Source organism: Citrus sinensis, chromosome 3, assembly GCF_022201045.2.
Source record: "Citrus sinensis cultivar Valencia sweet orange chromosome 3, DVS_A1.0, whole genome shotgun sequence".
Classification (NCBI taxonomy): domain Eukaryota; kingdom Viridiplantae; phylum Streptophyta; class Magnoliopsida; order Sapindales; family Rutaceae; genus Citrus; species Citrus sinensis.
Window position 1 is genome coordinate 46,521,031 of NC_068558.1, and position 19,137 is coordinate 46,540,167.

At 36.1% G+C, this 19,137-nt stretch overlaps 3 protein-coding genes across 5 annotated transcripts; 1 reads left to right on the plus strand and 2 right to left on the minus strand.

Moving 5' to 3' along the window:
* Positions 1-61: 61 nt before the first annotated feature.
* On the minus strand, positions 62-1,258 carry LOC102623035 (glucan endo-1,3-beta-glucosidase 13). Its single transcript, XM_006492334.4, has 4 exons — positions 962-1,258; positions 717-769; positions 349-607; positions 62-241 (listed from the first exon to the last, which is right to left on the minus strand). Exons 1-4 carry the CDS (start codon positions 1,188-1,190, stop codon positions 213-215), a joined length of 570 nt encoding a protein of 189 aa, XP_006492397.3. The 5' UTR covers positions 1,191-1,258; the 3' UTR covers positions 62-212.
* Positions 1,259-5,051: 3,793 nt separating this feature from the next.
* LOC102623311 (squamosa promoter-binding-like protein 1) lies at positions 5,052-11,456 on the minus strand. The gene is made up of 10 exons (XM_052437328.1): positions 10,162-11,456; positions 9,816-9,997; positions 8,645-9,168; positions 8,485-8,559; positions 8,291-8,398; positions 8,047-8,164; positions 7,780-7,921; positions 7,500-7,650; positions 6,269-6,904; positions 5,052-5,680 (listed from the first exon to the last, which is right to left on the minus strand). The coding sequence occupies exons 1-10, from the start codon at positions 10,746-10,748 to the stop codon at positions 5,237-5,239; spliced, it is 2,967 nt and encodes a 988-aa protein (XP_052293288.1). The 5' UTR covers positions 10,749-11,456; the 3' UTR covers positions 5,052-5,236.
* A 2,649-nt stretch (positions 11,457-14,105) lies between these two features.
* On the plus strand, positions 14,106-18,208 carry LOC102623610 (pto-interacting protein 1). 3 transcript variants are annotated; one of them, XR_008053202.1, is made up of 9 exons: positions 14,106-14,318; positions 15,067-15,178; positions 15,346-15,596; positions 15,694-15,820; positions 16,430-16,703; positions 17,094-17,226; positions 17,372-17,458; positions 17,574-17,835; positions 18,047-18,208. XR_008053202.1 is itself a non-coding variant. In XM_006492335.2 (8 exons), exons 2-8 carry the CDS (start codon positions 15,094-15,096, stop codon positions 17,700-17,702), a joined length of 1,086 nt encoding a protein of 361 aa, XP_006492398.1. In that variant the 5' UTR covers positions 14,106-14,318; positions 15,067-15,093; the 3' UTR covers positions 17,703-17,917. The 3 variants fall into 3 exon arrangements, 1 of the variants encoding a protein (XP_006492398.1); XR_372244.3 differs by lacking the exon at positions 18,047-18,208 and adding an exon at positions 17,919-17,966; XM_006492335.2 differs by lacking the exon at positions 18,047-18,208 and having other exon boundaries at positions 17,574-17,917.
* Positions 18,209-19,137: the final 929 nt, after the last annotated feature.

Here is a 19,137-nt window from a genome sequence, read left to right on the forward strand (position 1 = left end):
TCACGACCAACAAATCAAAGCTGGAAAACCTTTCCTTTCCATTGGAAAAGGACACCCAAAGAACTGAAGAAGTCCGAATTTGATATTGATAATGAAAACACGAGAGACTTGCAAATTACTACTATTAAAACTGGTTACTACAAATGAGATAGTCTGATTAATTTAAACGAAAAGCTAGCCTTTCTTTCGTCTCCTAATTGTGGTGTCTTTGATCATGCTGGATACTTGCAGGTGCCCCAAGCTGCCAAAATACACATGAAAATGAAAAAAATCAAAGTCAGTAACAGCCCAAACATCTGCCAGCAAAGTAGAAACAATTGTGTCCATATGCAGTTGCGAAACACTAACATGGATTCTGGGTGACGATGAGACCAGTGCCATTGAAGTGGCAGTTCCAGTAATTCTTGCCAGCTGACTTGTAAAAGAGATTCATAGCAAAAGAAGCATGCGATATGATACTGTCTGGATTGAAGCAGCTGCCACCTGGCTGAATTGGCCTACAGTCCACTCCCTTCTGCCGACAGCTGTAATCAATGTTGTGATTGAGGCTCTCATCGTCTGTTGATGGCTTAGCAATGCACCAGCTGGTCACCACGCCTTCATTTCTCTACAATTAAATTAAACATTATTTGAATTAACCCCAACCCCTTCTCCCCAAAAAAAAAAAAAAAGAAGAATTGCTGTTCCAATTATGCTTGGAACAGTGGAAGACTTACCCTCTCTTCTTGGACTCTTCCATTAGAATGCGTACTACTTAACTCCGCATGCCCTAAACCCACATTTACCATGTAGTGTTAAAAGTTGAGTAGGCTAACTGCAGCTAAAATCAAATACAAACATACAAAGCTAGGCCTAGGCAGCTGCTGCTTTAAAAAATTTCATCTAATTAATTAATTAGCATTGCTTAACGAAATTAAATATTAAAGCGTGTATAAGAAAAGTAATGGCGAAGAAAACGCACCTGAACAATCCGCAAACCAGAACAGCAAAGCTAATGCTAGAAGGAAAAACGCCAAAGCGTGTCTTGTGCCCTCCATTGTTGTGTTGCGTTGGTGCCTAATCCTACCTCGCTGGGGAATGTGCAAGTAAATATTGAGGAGATTGGTACTTATAGTGAAACGAGAGAGTGCATTACAGATGGAGATGGGTACAAAATATATAAAATATAAACAATGCCCTTTGAGTAACATTCACGGATATAAGAACTGGGGGAGATTCTAGGGATTAATCGCATTGCATTATGCTAATGCGTGGTTTATCATCAAAGGAAAAACGATGGACGGATAACTAAACGTTGAGATAAGTAACAGCTGTCTTTTGCTTTGTTGTCATTCATGCAGCTTCTGAGTTACTGTCTCTCAGTCCAGACTCAGCTTTCCAATGCAGAGCCACTGTCTCTCAGTCCGTGACTGTTTGTTTCATTTGTTTGTTTTTTCTCTTCTGTTTAGCAAACACCAATACAATGAACACTCACTCACTAACTCATGATTCACTGGTTAATCATAATTCCCTCGATGATATACTGATAAATAACTCAATTACTATTAGTAGTTTATAAATAAAAAAAAAAATAAAAATATATTTTATCTATACACTACTACTAATATACATATAACAGAAAATTTTTTAAAATTTTGATAGGTTTATACATTCAATTCATGCAAACTTAACTTTTTTAAATTGGGATTTAGAATTTTTTTGTGAATAGCACGTAGAAGTGGGGTTTCATGATATAATTGATGGGACTCCAGCAGATTCATTGACATTTAATTTCTTTCATGTACTCCAACCATTAGGGGCCTACTCCTTTTGTAATTTTGTTGGAATAACAGATGGAGTCTTTGGAAATTGGGCCATAAAATTATGAAAGATGATATTTGATCGTATGGCATATTCTACAATATTATAATATAAATAAGACCACAATTATTTAAGAACTGTTTTAAAATAAAACACGAATAGTAATAATTATTTTAAAATGGTTTTAATATAATCAGATCGTATAAATAATATCATAGTTATGCGTGCTATAGGATTACCGGAACATAAACAAACTCATTTTTTTTATTTTAATGGTATTCAAAAACCAGTGCTGTAGAATTATTATTATTATTATGCTCCCATATCGTGAAGCAAATCAAAGTCATGAATTCAAAGTGCAAATGCAATTTTAATGAAGAGTTGAGCTTCCAACACTTTTTAAAATTCTTAATTTCCTATGAAATTTCCTTTTCAATTATATTTGTTTTAATACTAAAATTACCCTTATTCTCATTAACAGCTTTTACATTTTTTTTCCCAATTTTCTCACTCGTAACACATGAGGTCTTACTTTGACTTTTAATAATAAAAATTTGGGCTGAATTTTAAAAAAATATAAATTAACTAAATAATTAAAAAAAAAAAAACTAAAATGCAATAGCCCCAATTTCAACAAGAAATAATTTCCCGTTGCTCTATCTCTCTGTGTACAGAGCCGTCGCATCGACAGTCAACCAGCCGCTGAACTGCCATTCGTCACTTACTCGCCGGCCAATAGATCCTTCGCAACTGCCAACTAGGCTTTAAATGGAAAGATGAGAAAGCAAGTTGCCATCTTGACATAATTATTTGTGAATTGTGATGATGAATTCAACAGAGCCAACAAACTCATTATTAAAGAAATTGGATAGTTGTCACAAGGGCTTTGGTCACAAGTTCTTCGAATTTTTTTTTTCCTTTTTATCCCAAAAATAGGACTTGAGATTGGGTGGTTGGCAGGCATTAGGGATTGGAGATTGCTTCTTGAATCGTGCAAGGGAGAGCTGAGTTTATTTAGAAATAGAGCAGTGCTTAGCACAAGTTGCTCGCTGCTTCTACAGGGGACAAGTGTCCCTTTTCTTGCTTTTTGTCCTGGTTCTGTCACGGTTTTGTTTTTTTTTGCTTGATTAAAGGCTTTTGTTATAGTTTCATTTTTTGCAATTAGTGTGGATCATCGATAATACCCTTTATAACACAAGCGTCCTTTATATATTTGTTTAATCTATTTTTTGAGACAAATAATTAACCAAAAAAAGAGAGAGGCTTATGAATAAAAATATAGAGTTATTACTATATTAAATTTATTGAAAAAATTATACAAGTAAAAATGACTTTTCACTGTAAGTCATCAAATTATTTGACAAAAGTAGTGATATTTATAATACAAACCCTAAATCAATTATTCGAAGTACTCAAAATTAGTTAAATTTACTCCAATAATAATTAAGAGGATTTATTAACTTCAAATTATTTGTAAATATCATAATAAACAAGAGGGATTAAAATAAGAAGTGAAAAAAATAATAATGGCGTATTGGTCTTATCTCAGAAAAATAAAATTTCGATTGAGAAATATTTATAAGGGTGTTATTGTCATGTCAAACAAATATTGTAGTCAATTTCATTTCTTAAAAGAATATTATTTTTTTCAAAAAAAAAAATTGAATGAAATGATAATATAGTAATTAGGCATGACCAATAAGGACTTCTTTCATCATAAATTGTATGCGTAAAAATAATAAACAAAAAAGGATGGTGTCTCCTTAAACTAGCACTAGCACTGAGTCAGTCAACTCTTGAAGCAATATTGAGAAAAGTAAAACTTAAATTTTTATTTTTCAATATCACCATGTATCCAGCTATTATTAGTCCGTACTTTCATGTTACACTTAATCAACTCAATCTTCTTCTTTTTATCTCACTCTCAAATCTTCATCTAACATCTTTGCTGTTGTGGCTGCCATTTTTGAAAACAAGATGATGAAGAAGAAGAAGATTTTAGCCGATTTTTGTCACTACAAGCAAAGGAGAAGATTTTTGATGAAGAAGAAGATGATTTTTGAAACTGGTGGCATTATTAAATAAATTAAACTTTTTTATGGACAAATTAAATTAAACTGTTGATTGCTGCAGCAACTTGTAGATTACTAGATTTCATTATAGATTATTTTAATTGTATTTATTAACTCCTACAAGGGAAAAAAAAAAGATAAATTTTCGTGGCAAATAGTTGGTCCTTTTCAAAAGATATCAATACTTATTGATTATGTATTATACGTAAATAATTTTAGCAGTAAAAGTCCAGAATTGATTCTTCGTAATTACATGAAGAGTTTTAATGGATTCACCATGAAGCTAGCAGAAGAGAAAGCTTAAATAATGGCTGTTGATGGGGGGTTAATATTACTAATTTTACATTAAAGTGTTTGGTAAACACTAACTGATGTAGTTTATAAAATATATTAATATGATTTTTCACTTGTATGATGAAAAATCTACTATATTTTTCATAATTTTGTAAAAATTATTATTTAAAATTTATATTTATTACATATTATTAACTTTTATTTTATAATTACAGTTTTTTTATACAGCAACTGTAGCTCAAAAGGTACAGCACCTCAATCCCAAACACACCCTTAATCAAGTGTGAGAAAGGAACATCTACGTTTTGCTCCTTCCTTTTAAAAATTGAAAATTTTGGACAGATAACAAAATGAAGGTAGAACGTAAGTTTGTTTCAAAACTTTTCAAATAACGAGCGCAATGCGGGGGTAATTCGTTTATATGAGTGAAGTTAGTCTTCTTTCTTACTTATTAAGTGTGAATGGAGTAAACATCGTTTGAATCTTAATGAAAGTTAAAAATATGGGTATAACTCTATAAATATTGATATAAATTAATTTCAATAATAATCTAATTTAATCTCATATAATATGAATTGTAGTTTAAGTAATAATTTCATGCAATAAAAAAAAATCTTTTTAAACTTCAAAACCTCTAATATATCATAAAAATTTAATCTCATAAAATATAAATTATAATTTAAGTAATAATCTCATATAATAATAATAAAAAAAAACTTTTCAAACTTCAAAACCTCTGTTATATCATAAAATTTCTCCTTAAGGACAAATGGTAATACTCAAATAATGCTCAATTCACCGATGGGCTTAACAGTCATAGGTTCAAGCACTGGTTAATCTGAAAACTTTGCTGCAAATTCGGAATGTTACAAATGCTAGCTCTCCTTAGTAAGTTTAAATATATATAAATAATATGCCAAGGATAATATCGACTCCGAAATCAGTTACAAGCCTGGTTATATAAGAATCTCCAATCTACATCTTACAATCGCATACAAGTACACAAACACCTATAAGCAGCTGTTATTATCAAAGTTAGGAGTTGATGGAATTCAGCTTGGAAATGGAATTCAGCTTGTTCCATAGTCCAGCATTTCCCATCTGAATGGACGGAACACATACAGAACTTCAGGGCAACTTTTAAATAGAAGAGCCACGCACACACAGACAGCAGCAATAGCCACCATTGAGAGCATAGCAGGTTTGTACACAAGAGATCTGCTGGCTGTTGCATAACCCAACTTCTGATGGCAGAGCTTGCAGTTATGCTGCGTGGGTCTTACTGGAGTCTGCCCAATCTCAAAACTGGCAGTCGACTCATTATTTTGCTTCTGGTATATGTTAGAGTCAGGAACAACACCACATATGTCCACTACTACGTGTCCACCATTTGGTCTCTTATTAATCTTCTTCTGTACCAGGTGGATGTATGAATAGTGGCCACGCAAACGAGCATAATCTTCGGGTGTAGAGCCTGAGCTGTCACGAGCATTCTTCCACGCTTCAATTCCCACCTGAAACAGATAAGACCAATATGGATATTGTGAAAAGATAAGATCAATTTCACAATATTCTTAACTGCAGATAAAAAGATGATTTTGATTCCCAATCTATGGAATAAATACCCGAGAAAATAAGGGATTTATTCTCTGGAAGCAACAGGACAACCAATAATATTAACTTGGAAAGTAAGGAAGCTCAAAGATCCAGCTATCACACTAGACAGGTAATGAGGAGATTAGTTATGCTCACTCTGAAATCCATTTAACTACCCACCTGCCCTCCTTACCTATTCAACAAAAGAAAAGAAAAGGACCAACCCAAAAAAAAAAAAGGTAGATACTGCAGATAACACTCGTGTATCAGAGTGCAAAAGGTAAAGCTGCGCCTGCAGTTCTAAAGCTTAAGTTGCCTATGTCACTAGTATTGTCCCCTTCACAACAGTTTTACAAATGCCCCAAATAACCAGAAATTTGAAACATAAAAAGGTTTTCAGACATATAAACAAACTAGTATGTTCCAGACTCAAACTTTAAAGCATGAAAACTAATTTCACAATTGTTTTTTTATTATTTTCGGAAAAAAATTAGCAGAGAAATTACCATTCCAGGATCATCAGTTAATGCATCCAGTACATCCTCAGAGCCATCCTTACCAGCTGCAATGTGAATTGGGGTCAAACCTGCAGGGCCAATGACATCAGGTCTAAACAAGAAGCCTTTATGGACACCATCAACAAGTGCCTTGTTTTCAGATCCTAATCTATCAGAAACTTCTAGCGGAACAAATCTCAAAAGGAGATCCACCAGAGGACGAGAATTTTTCCTCACAGCTCTGTGAAGAAGTCCCAGCTCTGTCAGTGCAAGGTCCAGAGATGGGTGCTCCCCCAAACTCACGGTTCCATCAAGCAGTATATGTAGGAGCTTTTTTACTACAGCACACCACTCATGGTCCATGGAGAATTCAATGAGCCATTTGAACCGTCGTAAAGGAAAGAGGTCTGTATTAGGATCCAAGTGCCCAAGTCTAGACTTCGATTGACTTCTGTGAAAGAGCCAACCAATTTCATGAATGAAGTCCATAGCTTGGTTTTTGGTATCTATTTTTCCAAATCGCTCAACATCTGCATCAGTTCTGTTAAACTCCAATGCACTTTCAAGCATACGGATCTCCGAACAAACATCCTCCTCTGCAACTATAAACGGGAAGAAAGTGCTGCTAAAACCATGATCTTCAATCTGGACAAAGCAAAGCAGACATTAAACTCAGCTTACAGAAGTCACTCGAAAGAAAGTAGTAGATTTCTGTAGACAGCATTGCTTGTACTGTTGAATTATGCAGACATATAAAGAACAAGATGAACCAACTTTGAAATTTGCATTCACCAGAAACGGAATTAGATCATGTCTGATTAAAATGAATTAGTATAATTCCAGAACTAATAAACTAAATGTGCACAAGACTATACAAATAATCAAAATTATGAGAAATATCACAGTATATTATTTGCTACACTCCATGAAAAGAGTACAGAGAGTGACAAAATAGAGAGACAGCAAAAGAAGAAACACTGATACTTCAACTATTTCTCCCTTCTGCTACAAATTGATAACTGCAAACAAGGAAATTAACAAAAGTTGGGGCAGCTGCTAAATTCCAGACCATCTATCCTGTATTCATGGTGCCTAAGTTTCCTACTCTAAACAGATCAAATAATGATTAGACGCTGCTGAGTTACTGCTATTCAAAAAAAAAAAAAATGAAAGGGAAAGGGAAAAAATAATGCAATATATAAACCCCCCCCCCCCCCCCCCCAACAAAAAAAAAGAGCACCTCAATAAATCCTCTTCCAGTCACAGCAGGAATTGAGCAAGAAAAGTTGACACACTGGAGCTCATCAAGCTCTTTGAAGCCGTCAACATCATCCAGTAACTCATGAGTAGCTTCTTGAACCATATATTTCCCTTCTACAGCACAGAGTAACCTGCAAAATAGGTGTCGGCAAGACCAGTGGTGTTTAACAGCATAAAGACCAACAAGACCGCAGGAGACAATAAAGCAAATCTATATCATATTAAGCAAAAACATTCATTCTAAGATGAACAATGGAGACCTTGTAGCTGACCGACCCAGATTGATGCCTTTAACAAAAAATTGAGCCCTCTCTGATGCAGGTACTGCAATTGGTTTGACACTTAATATTTTACTGTAGTTGTTACTTCTAGGAGGCAATGACGTGTCCAAAACAACCTGACCTGCAGCATTGAAATAGCTGGTAAAAAGGCATTAACTTGCAAATGATTCTCTAAGTTTGAATTATTAGTTAAATCAAAAATACAAAATTTGGAAAGACATATATAAAAATCAAAGGCAAGCAGACCATTGTAAATGAATGCTATCTGATGCTGCACCCTAGCATAAACCCATCCACTTGTCCAAAAAGAGTCATTCGAGAGATCCAAGAGCCTACTCAAACTGAAAGTCAGATCACAGCAAAGCTGTGCAGAAGGCAAGCAACAGTTGCAATTGTAAGGCCGGGAATATTGTCTCAGAAATAGACCATTCTAAAAGTTTAACAAAAAGTAACAGATTCATGATCATAAATTCATGCAGTCAATGCTTACTTCCTCCCATGCAGCTTCAGCCTGACGAAGATAAATTGTCAAAATGACGCAACCAGGCCTAATATAGCTCTCCATGTCGGAAGGACTGTGAGATAACCAATCAAGAATCTGCAAGTTCAAGAATTCTACATAAATTTACTTACTGAGATGGGAAAAATCCAAAAGATTGCACTTCATTAAGTCCTAAATTGTACCTGTGCTCGCAACACAAGAGGAAAATCATTTGGTTCTTTCCCAAATAGCTTAAACACAATTCGATCTGTACGGCTCTGAAATGGTTGAAGAAATACAAATGTTGTATGTTAAATTTTCAAGCACTTCATAAATAACAGGTACATTCAGAAAAAAATATACCTGAGCATCACTTGAACTAGAAGGTGACTGAGCTGATGCTGAATCTGAGTTCCCACTTGTCTGAGGTGGACTTGACTGTTGAGAGTCTTGTCGAACCCATGAAGGACAATCAATGGAGCTAGTCCCCAAATTTGCAGGGACAGGTGATCTTTCTACGTCTTCTGTGCCATCATCAGAGTCGATATATACATCATTAAGATCAAAATTATTCATTTTGATCTGCGCAACATTACCATCTTGATCTTCGGCACCCCTAGCATCATGGGGCAGTGAAACTTGCTGTGGCATCTCAGATACAGTTGCATTTAATTGTTGTCTAAATGGAGTAGGACAGCCTTGACCATTTGCAAGAAAAGCTTGAACTACTTCCGAATTTCCAGCAGAAGTTCGCTCATTCAGCATATCTTGATGTTCCTGCAAGAGGCCAGAGATGCCTCTTCCCCCATTTTCACCAGCAGGGCTTGCAAGGCCCCTTAGAAGATGAGACAGCAGATCCTGATCTGTTCTCTGGTCTGATCTACTGGCTGAAATGCAAGGAAAAATTACTTACCCAATATATTGCGGCAATTCTTTTCGAAAATTTCCAGGCAGAAAATAGCAAGAGACACAAAAAATCATGTCATTCCGCACTTCTACATCACTCCACCCACCCCACCCCACAAACAAGAAAAAAAATGAAGAAAAGCTAACTGGTTATGAAAAGGAAAACTATCAACAGAGAGTCTTTCATAGAGATTGGAACTTGAAGGATCGGAATTGCACAGTAATATGCTAGTCCATGATCTATCTGATCATATTGGCACAATCTAGAAAATTAAACAATCTACAATATAACCTCCAATCAGAGCATGCCATAGACACACTCCTCTCATCCTATTGAGGATCAAAGCAACATTTGTGCTTCATTCACATGCATTGAATCCAGGAAACATCTCTTCCTTTTTGTAAACTGATTCTATCTTTCCCAATATGACAACACAAGTTTATCTCAATGTAACCCCACCAGGTTGAAGAGAGAGATACCGAAGCAGAAACACCAACCATGAAATACCATGACACCAACAGGCAATTCAAGGTAGTAATAAAGTGAGAAACCAAGAAATTAGAAATATCTTACATAGAACTAGGTTTTGAAATTATCGCGGGGGGGTGGGGGAGAGGAAATACTTACAATGCATATTAGAAAGTATTCTCAAGAGACTTATCAACAGATAGCCACTAGTCTGATCATTGTTAGGTGAACTTCCATTAGCAACAGCATCGGGATTAGTTTTCCTCCTACGCTTATTATGGCCTGCCAAACGTCTGCGACAACTTCTTTTCCCCTCATCAAACTCTTGAAGGACATGAAACCTGCCAAAAAGTTTTTAGAAAATGTCATCTAATGATTTAAGCCGAAGTATCAACAGAAATTTGCGCATATTTCATATTTTCCATTGTCTATATCAGCAGCTAAGGTAAATTCCTTATACTTAACAGGACATGAAATTAAAAGCACATTTAAAACAACCACTCACCTACTACATTGTTGACAAAACCGCTGCATTACGTTTCCCACAAGTGCCCTACTAGCCTTAGAGTGCATCTCACAGACCTTATGCCGCCTATGATAATCCTTGGCATTGCTTAGATCAGCCCCGCAGTCCTCCACCTGACAAACTGCACGACTTGAAGAACCTCCACCAAACTTAGTCTTCTTCCCACTACTTCCTGCCCAATTTCCCATCTCCCTCTCACTAAGTGGATGGCCATTCCCACCAAGCTTCAAAGAAAGTCCACCTGCTGCCACCTCATACGAATTATGATCTTCAACAACAACAGCCCTCCTTTTCTTCTCCACTTCCCTCTTCCCATTCTCAATTCCTAAATTCACTTCATCAGAACAAGAGGAGGAGCTATTTGATGAATTTCCAACTGCAAGAGGGAAAAATTGCCGGCCTATGTTTTCATTAGGTGCTGGATTCAATTTGCTGGCAATGAAAAGATCACCATCCCATTTCCAATCATTCAAGTCCCACTCTAGTGTTTTCTTACCCACTGCTCGCAAATCCATGGAATTCATACCATAAAAATGGTGAGCTTCACCTCTAAATCTAGTCTCCATTGATCAAACCCACCCAGATAATACAAACAAAAGATCCAAATCCAGCAATTGAGCTCGGTATAAAACAAAAATAGTAAAAACCCCAGAAAATTGCACCTAATTTTTCAGTCACAGACCAGAGATTAAAACCCCCCGAAAATAATTAAACCCCCTAACTGTATCTAATCAGCTTCACTTCTTCCCCAAAAGTCCAAAAATAGTACACCGACACATCCATGATTCCAATTAAGAGCAACCCACATACCACTAAATTGAAAATCAAACCACTAAACTCTTCAAAACCAGCTATTTAACCTCCCTACACATGGAATTCGAAGCTTAAAAACACACTTGAGCTCTTCAAATCCAACACTCAGATTCATAAAAGACCTCTAATAAAACAAACAAAAAAGAAAAGGTCAAAAAAGAGCAATAGCAGCACTTGCCGGGACGGACGTTAACAAACGCCGGAGCTGCCGGAGAGTGTCGCGTACGGCGAAGCAAGTGGATGAAATTTTGTAGGACGACGCTGATGGTGATGTAAACGTGTTTTTGGTTGGGTGTTATTTGCATTTCATTTCATTTCAGTTTGGTTATTTGATGATATGATACGTTCACACAGCTCATAAGAGATTATATTTTAATCGACACACCACAACCAACACAAATGGGTGGGTCCACTCCCACGCTGCGTGTCTCACTCGACCTCACCATAATTATCAAGGAAAAAAAGATGCCCCTCGCCCTCGGCTTTTGTTTCCGTGCTACCCCTTTGCAGAGCTCTTTTCCAGTGCTTCGCGGACGTTGATGAAGTCGATATGCTGATTCTTATCGTGTCGTGACGATTTGGGGATTAAACAGTTGACTTGACGACGTGACAACAGACACATCTTCTGGAAAGTTTCTTGACGCTACCCTATGATGGGATACACTGAAGCAAGTCTTTTTTTTATTTTCTATTAGTTTGGATTAATGATTTATAATACTATTGGCTCTGGTAAAAGACAACGTGCGATAACTGATAACGAATCCTTCTTAGTTACCTAGTATAACTCCTCTCTCTTTTCTCCTAAGTTTCCTAACCGGTTTACTAGGATCACTAGACTTATACTTAAAAGTAATATTTTTCTAAAGTTTTAAATTAGGCTTATATATTTGGATCTTTAAAAATAAAATTAAAAATTAAATTAAAATAAAGCCGTTTACAGAAACAACGAAAGAAACAAGTAAAGGAGATCTACGGGATATTATTGTTCGAATACGAACGGCAAATTATTAGAAGGCGATTTGGATTCAATGCATCAGGCATTACACAATGTTTGTTAAAATAATAATAATAATAATAATAATAAATAAAATAAAATAAAGAAAAGAAAACACCGCCGAATATCATAAATCAAACAAACAAAACTTAATCTTTGACTTTGGGTTAGGAGAGAGCCATTCTTCAGTCAAAGAGTCCGCAGGTGGTCGTCTTGTTTAGAAATGAAGGAGCGGTCCAATTAAATCATACCCAGATCCAAAATTTAACCCACTTGGAACCGGGTCCGGGTTAATCTCTGGATTCATTCATATTACGGAAGTATAATCCCATAAACAAACATAAAGTTATGAGTTAATGCAATATGGGCGTATTAGATAGCATAGAATATCAATAGTAATAAAAAAAATTCAAAATATACGATATCTTGGACCGCAGGGCAGGCTGCCTAAATTGAAATTGACATAAATCGCGAGATATCCCCAACCCCAGCTGACAGTCACATTGAGCAAATTTCTTGTCCCACTTGCTTATCAGACTAATGCATCGTATAACCGTATAATTGATTAATTTTTAATACTAGATAATTAGATATGGCCTTGTACCGAACAAGTTCGTCGTCACTCGTCATGTGATGTGTCCAAAAAGAACAGAATTTATCGGTGATTGTTTGTTAATATTATTATTATTTTATCATCTTGTTTGATTCGTCTTTCGTAATTATGATATGATTAATGGCGTGGGTATATTTATTAAGGGCGGGTTTATGGGTTGGTAGTGGGCACATGAGCCCACGAATCCAACCAAAAGAGACGCCAATCGTCCTTCAATTTATTTCCAACCTGTATATTACCAGTCGCACTTGGTTATGTCCACAGCCACCCACATGACCTGAGTGCAACTCACAGATACAAGCAGAACTGCAACATTTTATAATTTGCTGAATTATTCAAAGGCCTTTTCTTAATAATTAATAGAAGAGATCATACAAATTCATGTGTTTGTTCAGTTAAGCACACTCCACAATCGTGAAGAATGCAGCAGTTGGCATCAATTTTGTCTTGATCCCTTCCCACCTGACAACCTTTCTTGTTTCTCAGGAAACTCGAAATTGGTAAGACCAATCATATTGTCAGCAAACAAATTTATAACATATTTGACAAATATGATTCCTGTGAACATGTTGCTTAGAATAATAAATAGCTGCAATCATACTATTATTATTATTATTATTATTATTAATCAAAATCATATAGATTTGTTGTCCATTTCATACTACTAATTACAGAGTAATGCTGTTTTTCCAATGATTTGTAGGTACATCAACCAAACCAACCTTCTTCATTTTAGACTTCTAGTTTTTTTTTCTTTAAATAATAATTTACAATCAATGAACTAACATAACATTATTAGTGTGAATGCTAACTGGACCAATTAGTAAAAATCTTTTTAAGAGATTTTTTTTTTTTTTTGGTTCAAATCTCGCTCTTATAACGAGAAAATTAAACTATCATTATATGTAATCAAAAGGAAAAAAAAAAAACAAATTAGAAGTTGTTTCTTAATGGGCCAAAAGATGCTTGTATCAGCCCAAATGAGTTATCGGCACAAACATGTCAGATGAGCGTTAAATTCGGATTGGGCTGTGTCGGCGGGTTTGATACAGTGTGTGTGTGCCCTTTCGGCGGTGTGCAAAACTCAAAAAAGGAAAAGGATACAGGGAGTAATATGAACTAATTGAGATTTGAGAGTGATAATATAGAGCATGGAACTTTCGGCGTTCAGACAAACGACTTTGGAAGGTGCCTGGAAAAGGATAAGAAGTTTACCATATAGCTTCCGATTCAGATTAAATCCAACCAAAATCAATAAAATTGAAAAAAAAAAAAACTGTAATAGCTGACCTGGCACTACTTACGTTGCTTTTAAGACAGAGTATTCAACATCATCCGACATTACCTTAGAGAAACCAGTGAGACATTGACACGTAATCAATTCCGGTGGACTCCAGTCCCTACAATTACTGCTTTATTGAAAAATCAACCTGAACGGTAAGAGTCAAGTCTGGGCTAACGCAGCCAAACAAGAAATGAAATTAGAAACAAAAAATACTACAACTGAAAATTATTTTTAAACAGTAAACCAAGGCCATTTTAATAATTCCATTCCGGGACCGAGACAGCAACCCGAAGTCAAAAAGCGCTTTATACGTTTTTCTTCATCCTGCGCACCTATCGTCGTCTTATCCTGCGCACCTCACGCCGGCTCCAGAGTGATTCATTCAAAATATCCAGCTCGTTGCTTTTCTCTATATCTCAGCTAGCTTTCATGTACGGATCCATCAATTGAACTTCTGTTATGAGTATTTTTATTTTTTAAGTTTTGCAATATTTGAGCAACATTCAGGCCATCAATCTGAAATTAACTAGTGGCGGCTTATGCCCTACGAAAATTTTATGCTCAAAAAATTAATGTTATTTTTTTTTTAATTCACGGGAGGCTGCAACTGAATTATGTGTTTCTACTGTAATTTTGAATATTATTTTATTTAATATGCTTTTGTTATTGGTTCGATCTAGAATTATGGTGGCTGAATTGGATTGATTGAACTGTAGCTTGATAACGTGAACTATTCACAATTTCCATTGCTTAGATTTTGAAAAGTATACTGCCATGTTTTGCTTTAACCTGGCTGCCACTATTGCGTATTCTTCTACATAGATCAGCCCTTCTTACCTGTGTACATAGATTTCGTTAAGAGTTATAAGCATGCATGGCATGTTTGGATGTCCCATCAAATTGTTGTATATGCGAGAATGTGGTTGGTAATGAACTTACAGCTATTTCCAATTAGTTTCAGAATTTTGAAACGGTGGGAATACTTTATTCACAACTCAATCAAATGATTTACGCACTCTAATCGGATGATATAATCCATTCTTTTGGTGATAGCATGATTGAATATTTGTTGAGGTCTTCTGTTAGAAAAGGTTTAATGATCATCATCTAATCATCAACATCTTCAAATTGTTTATTCGGCTGCTTCTAACTAAATTAAATTGGAAATTTTGGAATCAGAGAGGGGCATTATTGTGGCAGTGAATCATGAGCTGCTTCGGCTGTTGTGAAGAAGATGATATGCATAAAGCTGCTGACAATGGCAATGCATACATGGTTAAAAGTTCAGCAGGTAATCCATTCATCTCAAGTATACTTGGAGGATGATATAGCAAGACTACTTATTGCACATTGTTGTTATGAGAGCATTGCTCAGTGGTTATTTCTTAGCTGTTTACTGCTGTATTTTTTACTTCAGCATGGTGATTGGTATAACCTCTGTTGAATTTAAATGAGCAGGAACTGATGGAGCCTATCATGCATCTGAAGCAGCACCTAAGGGTGCTCAAGCTGTGAAAGTCCAGCCCATTGAAGTCCCAGCAATTTCAGTGGATGAATTGAAGGAAATTACTGAGAACTTTGGGACTAATGCTTTGATTGGAGAAGGTTCATATGGAAGAGTATATTATGGGATTCTTAAAAGTGGACATGCTGCAGCAATAAAAAAGTTGGATGCCAGCAAGCAACCTGATGAGGAGTTTTTAGCACAGGTTTAGATGGCAACCAAAACTTTTTCTATTTACTTACTAATGATGGCGTTGTGTTATATGTTCGGATTGACACATCCATTGATGCATAAATTTGCAGGTTTCCATGGTATCAAGGTTGAAGCATGAAAACTTTGTTCAGCTGCTCGGGTATTGTGTTGATGGGACTTCCCGTGTGCTTGCCTACGAGTTTGCATCTAATGGATCTCTTCATGATATTCTTCATGGTATGTGTAATTATGCTTCAGATTGCCAAGATGAGAGGCTACTATATATTTGACATTTTGAGCTGCAATAATAGTTGATTCTCTGGCAAACTTCATATAATTATATGTTTATGGGAAAAAAAGTAAAATAAAATCACCGTATGCTCAAATAAGGAATTCTCCTAGTTCCGCCTCACAATTCAGTATCTGATATAGTTCTGTTCTAAGGAGCATAGATTCATTTAGTTATACAAATTGATGGTTGCCATGTTAATTATATATCTTCATGTTTCTCATTTGGATGCATTATGGTGTGACCTTGCGAATTTTATTTTGATGTTCTGATATTGAATGATTGGACTTGCAAATCCCCACTTGGACTTTGTTGTGTGACTTACCGGTAATGCTTCTGAATTGTTATATTACTTGCTTATTTGTCAATCAGTTAAGCAGTGTTGTCTTTGCTATTGTGGGGATAGTTTTTACTGGCCAAGATAATTTATAGTGCTTGATTGACTGCAGTGAGAATTCTTTCCTCACTGCCCTCCCTGCTTGGCTTAGTTCATTCACCAAAATGATAAAAAAGTGGTAAATTTAATTATTGATATTACCTATTTATTATTAATGCAGGGAGGAAAGGTGTAAAAGGAGCTCAGCCTGGTCCTGTTTTGTCATGGCAACAGCGAGTGAAAATTGCTGTAGGGGCTGCGAAAGGGCTTGAATACTTGCATGAGAAGGCAGATCCTCATATTATCCATCGCGATATTAAGTCCAGCAATGTACTAATTTTTGATGATGATGTAGCAAAGATTGCCGACTTTGATTTATCTAATCAAGCTCCTGATATGGCAGCTCGCCTTCATTCTACTCGTGTTCTTGGAACTTTTGGTTATCATGCTCCTGAGTAAGCTATATATAACTGTTGTATGGCTTTCATATTATGTTTGTGCTATATCACAGATCCGTTTGTTTACACTAAAAATTATGGCAACTAGAGAATATCATGGGATTGGCTCTCTGAGTTTTCATTCAATAACTATATTCTATGAATGAACCTAATATATACTAATGCTCCATTTAATTGTCAGGATATTTCAGTGAAGAAATACAGAACTTGAATTTACCTTTGTGCACCCAGATTAAATGTTATTTTTCAGTGTATCGTTCCCTGTACCCTCCAATCTGAGCCGCCGTAATATTCTAAAGGATTCTTAATTTAATAGCATCTATGTGAGCATGTGTACCTTGATACTTGATCTCAATAATATAAACATCTGGTTCTTGTGGTTTGCAGGTATGCAATGACTGGACAGTTGAATGCAAAGAGTGATGTATACAGCTTTGGTGTTGTTCTGCTTGAGCTTCTGACAGGTCGAAAACCTGTCGATCATACACTACCACGTGGACAGCAGAGTCTAGTGACATGGGTACTAGATTGATGCTGTTTTAAGTTTCTATTCCTATCACATGCTTTGATTTCAAGCTACTGAGATGCATAATTATCTGTTATTTTTCTTCTTCTAAGAACGTGAAAACTTTGATGCCACTGAGAATTTTTTCACTATGTGTTAGGCCACACCGAAACTTAGTGAAGATAAGGTTAGGCAATGCGTTGATGCAAGACTAGGAGGAGATTATCCTCCCAAGGCAGTTGCAAAGGTACTTGTTCCGCTTTTTCTCTTTTTCTTTCACTTTTGTGGTTGAAGATCAAAGAGAAATAGTTTATGAATGTTAGCATCTTATAATCTGTGGCTTTTGTATCGCCTGATTACAGATGGCTGCAGTTGCTGCTCTGTGTGTTCAGTATGAAGCTGATTTCCGTCCAAATATGAGCATTGTTGTCAAAGCCCTCCAGCCCCTGCTAAATGCACGGCCTGGACCTGCTGGTGAATCAGCAAGCTAGTCAAGCTAGTGACTCTCTCTCTCCCCCATTTGTGTGTGGGCAAGTATGCGCACACATGCAGGCTTGCAAACTATTAAAAAAGAAAAAGAAAAAAAGAGATTGTTTAGTAGCACTGGTAGATTATCTGAGCAAGGTTCGAAATCCTTCCATTATACACTGTAATTTTTTTTGTGGTTGGTTTTGTTCATAGTATGTGAGATTGTTTCTTTCTTACAGCTGGCTGCCTTAGCGTTTCCCCTAATGCTTATTGTTGGCTTCAAATTCTGTCCTTTACCTTGACCTTCATGCCTGCAATGGTCGGCATCTTAACTTCAATTTATTCTTCATTTTTAAATCCTATCCAGGTGGTCGCCTGAGTATAAAATTTAATACTGATACTAACTGGGCAGGGAAATCCCTGCTGATAGTGCTCTATGAATCAGTACGCAGTCCCATTTAAGGATCTTAGAAAGAGTGAAGCTATCAAGAATAAATGAATGGTAGACATTTTTCATTGTTTCCTTTTACCCAAATTCTCTATGAATCCACCAGCACATGTAAAGAAAGTTATCTTGTAGGTGTCCAATAATATCAATGCTAACAAGTAATAACTGCAGAAGGTGGAATAAATTTTTTATCCTGGTTTAAATGCAGATACAAATTTAAATATGTTTCCTTCCTCGAGAATGTCTCTCTCATCTTGGTTGAAATCGGCAATCTACTTCCCCACTTGAAATCAAAGGATCAATTCCTTTACTTATGCCGGCTAAAGTAAATACCATATTCCTTATAGTTTATACGAAGAAATATTATGACCTTTGGCTGAGCATCTTTTTATTACAAGTTACGGGGAGACTTCTAATTCACACATAACGTAGCTTGAGCATGTGCTTGTGTGGAGAAAATTAAATATTTGGTCCGCCGACCAAACAGTTGGTGGGCTCTATACCCCTTTATTATGTGCGCGCGTGTGTTTGTGTATTTTTTTCCGTTTTTTTTTTTTTTTTTGGCCCCTTCCTTCTCACTTGTCCATGATCTAATTTTCGACTAGTTTTCATGCTGACTAACAAAGACAAGTTTACAGATGGAAAATATCCATGTTAAAAGCTAAAAGCTGGGTGTTAGGTTATTAGGTAGATGTCTACTTTTCCATTTTATGCGTCATCTCACACTAGTTTATTGAGTTGGAGGACTCGACTAGCTTACAGAATCTGTAAGGTACAGACTGCAGCATCAGCCGTTGGATGTGGTTAAATTGGGAGTGAGAAACTAAACAATAAAAAATCGGATGGTGAGATGACGGGAGATGTTTGTTACAGAATCTGTACCATAGACAGGTCCTGAGTTGGAATTCAAACAACAGCCATTATTAAAGCAAAGATGTAGAAAAGTTGAAGACTTTAAACTATCATTAACAGCAGAGCACGTGGGAAAGAAATTATCTTCCAAAAATATT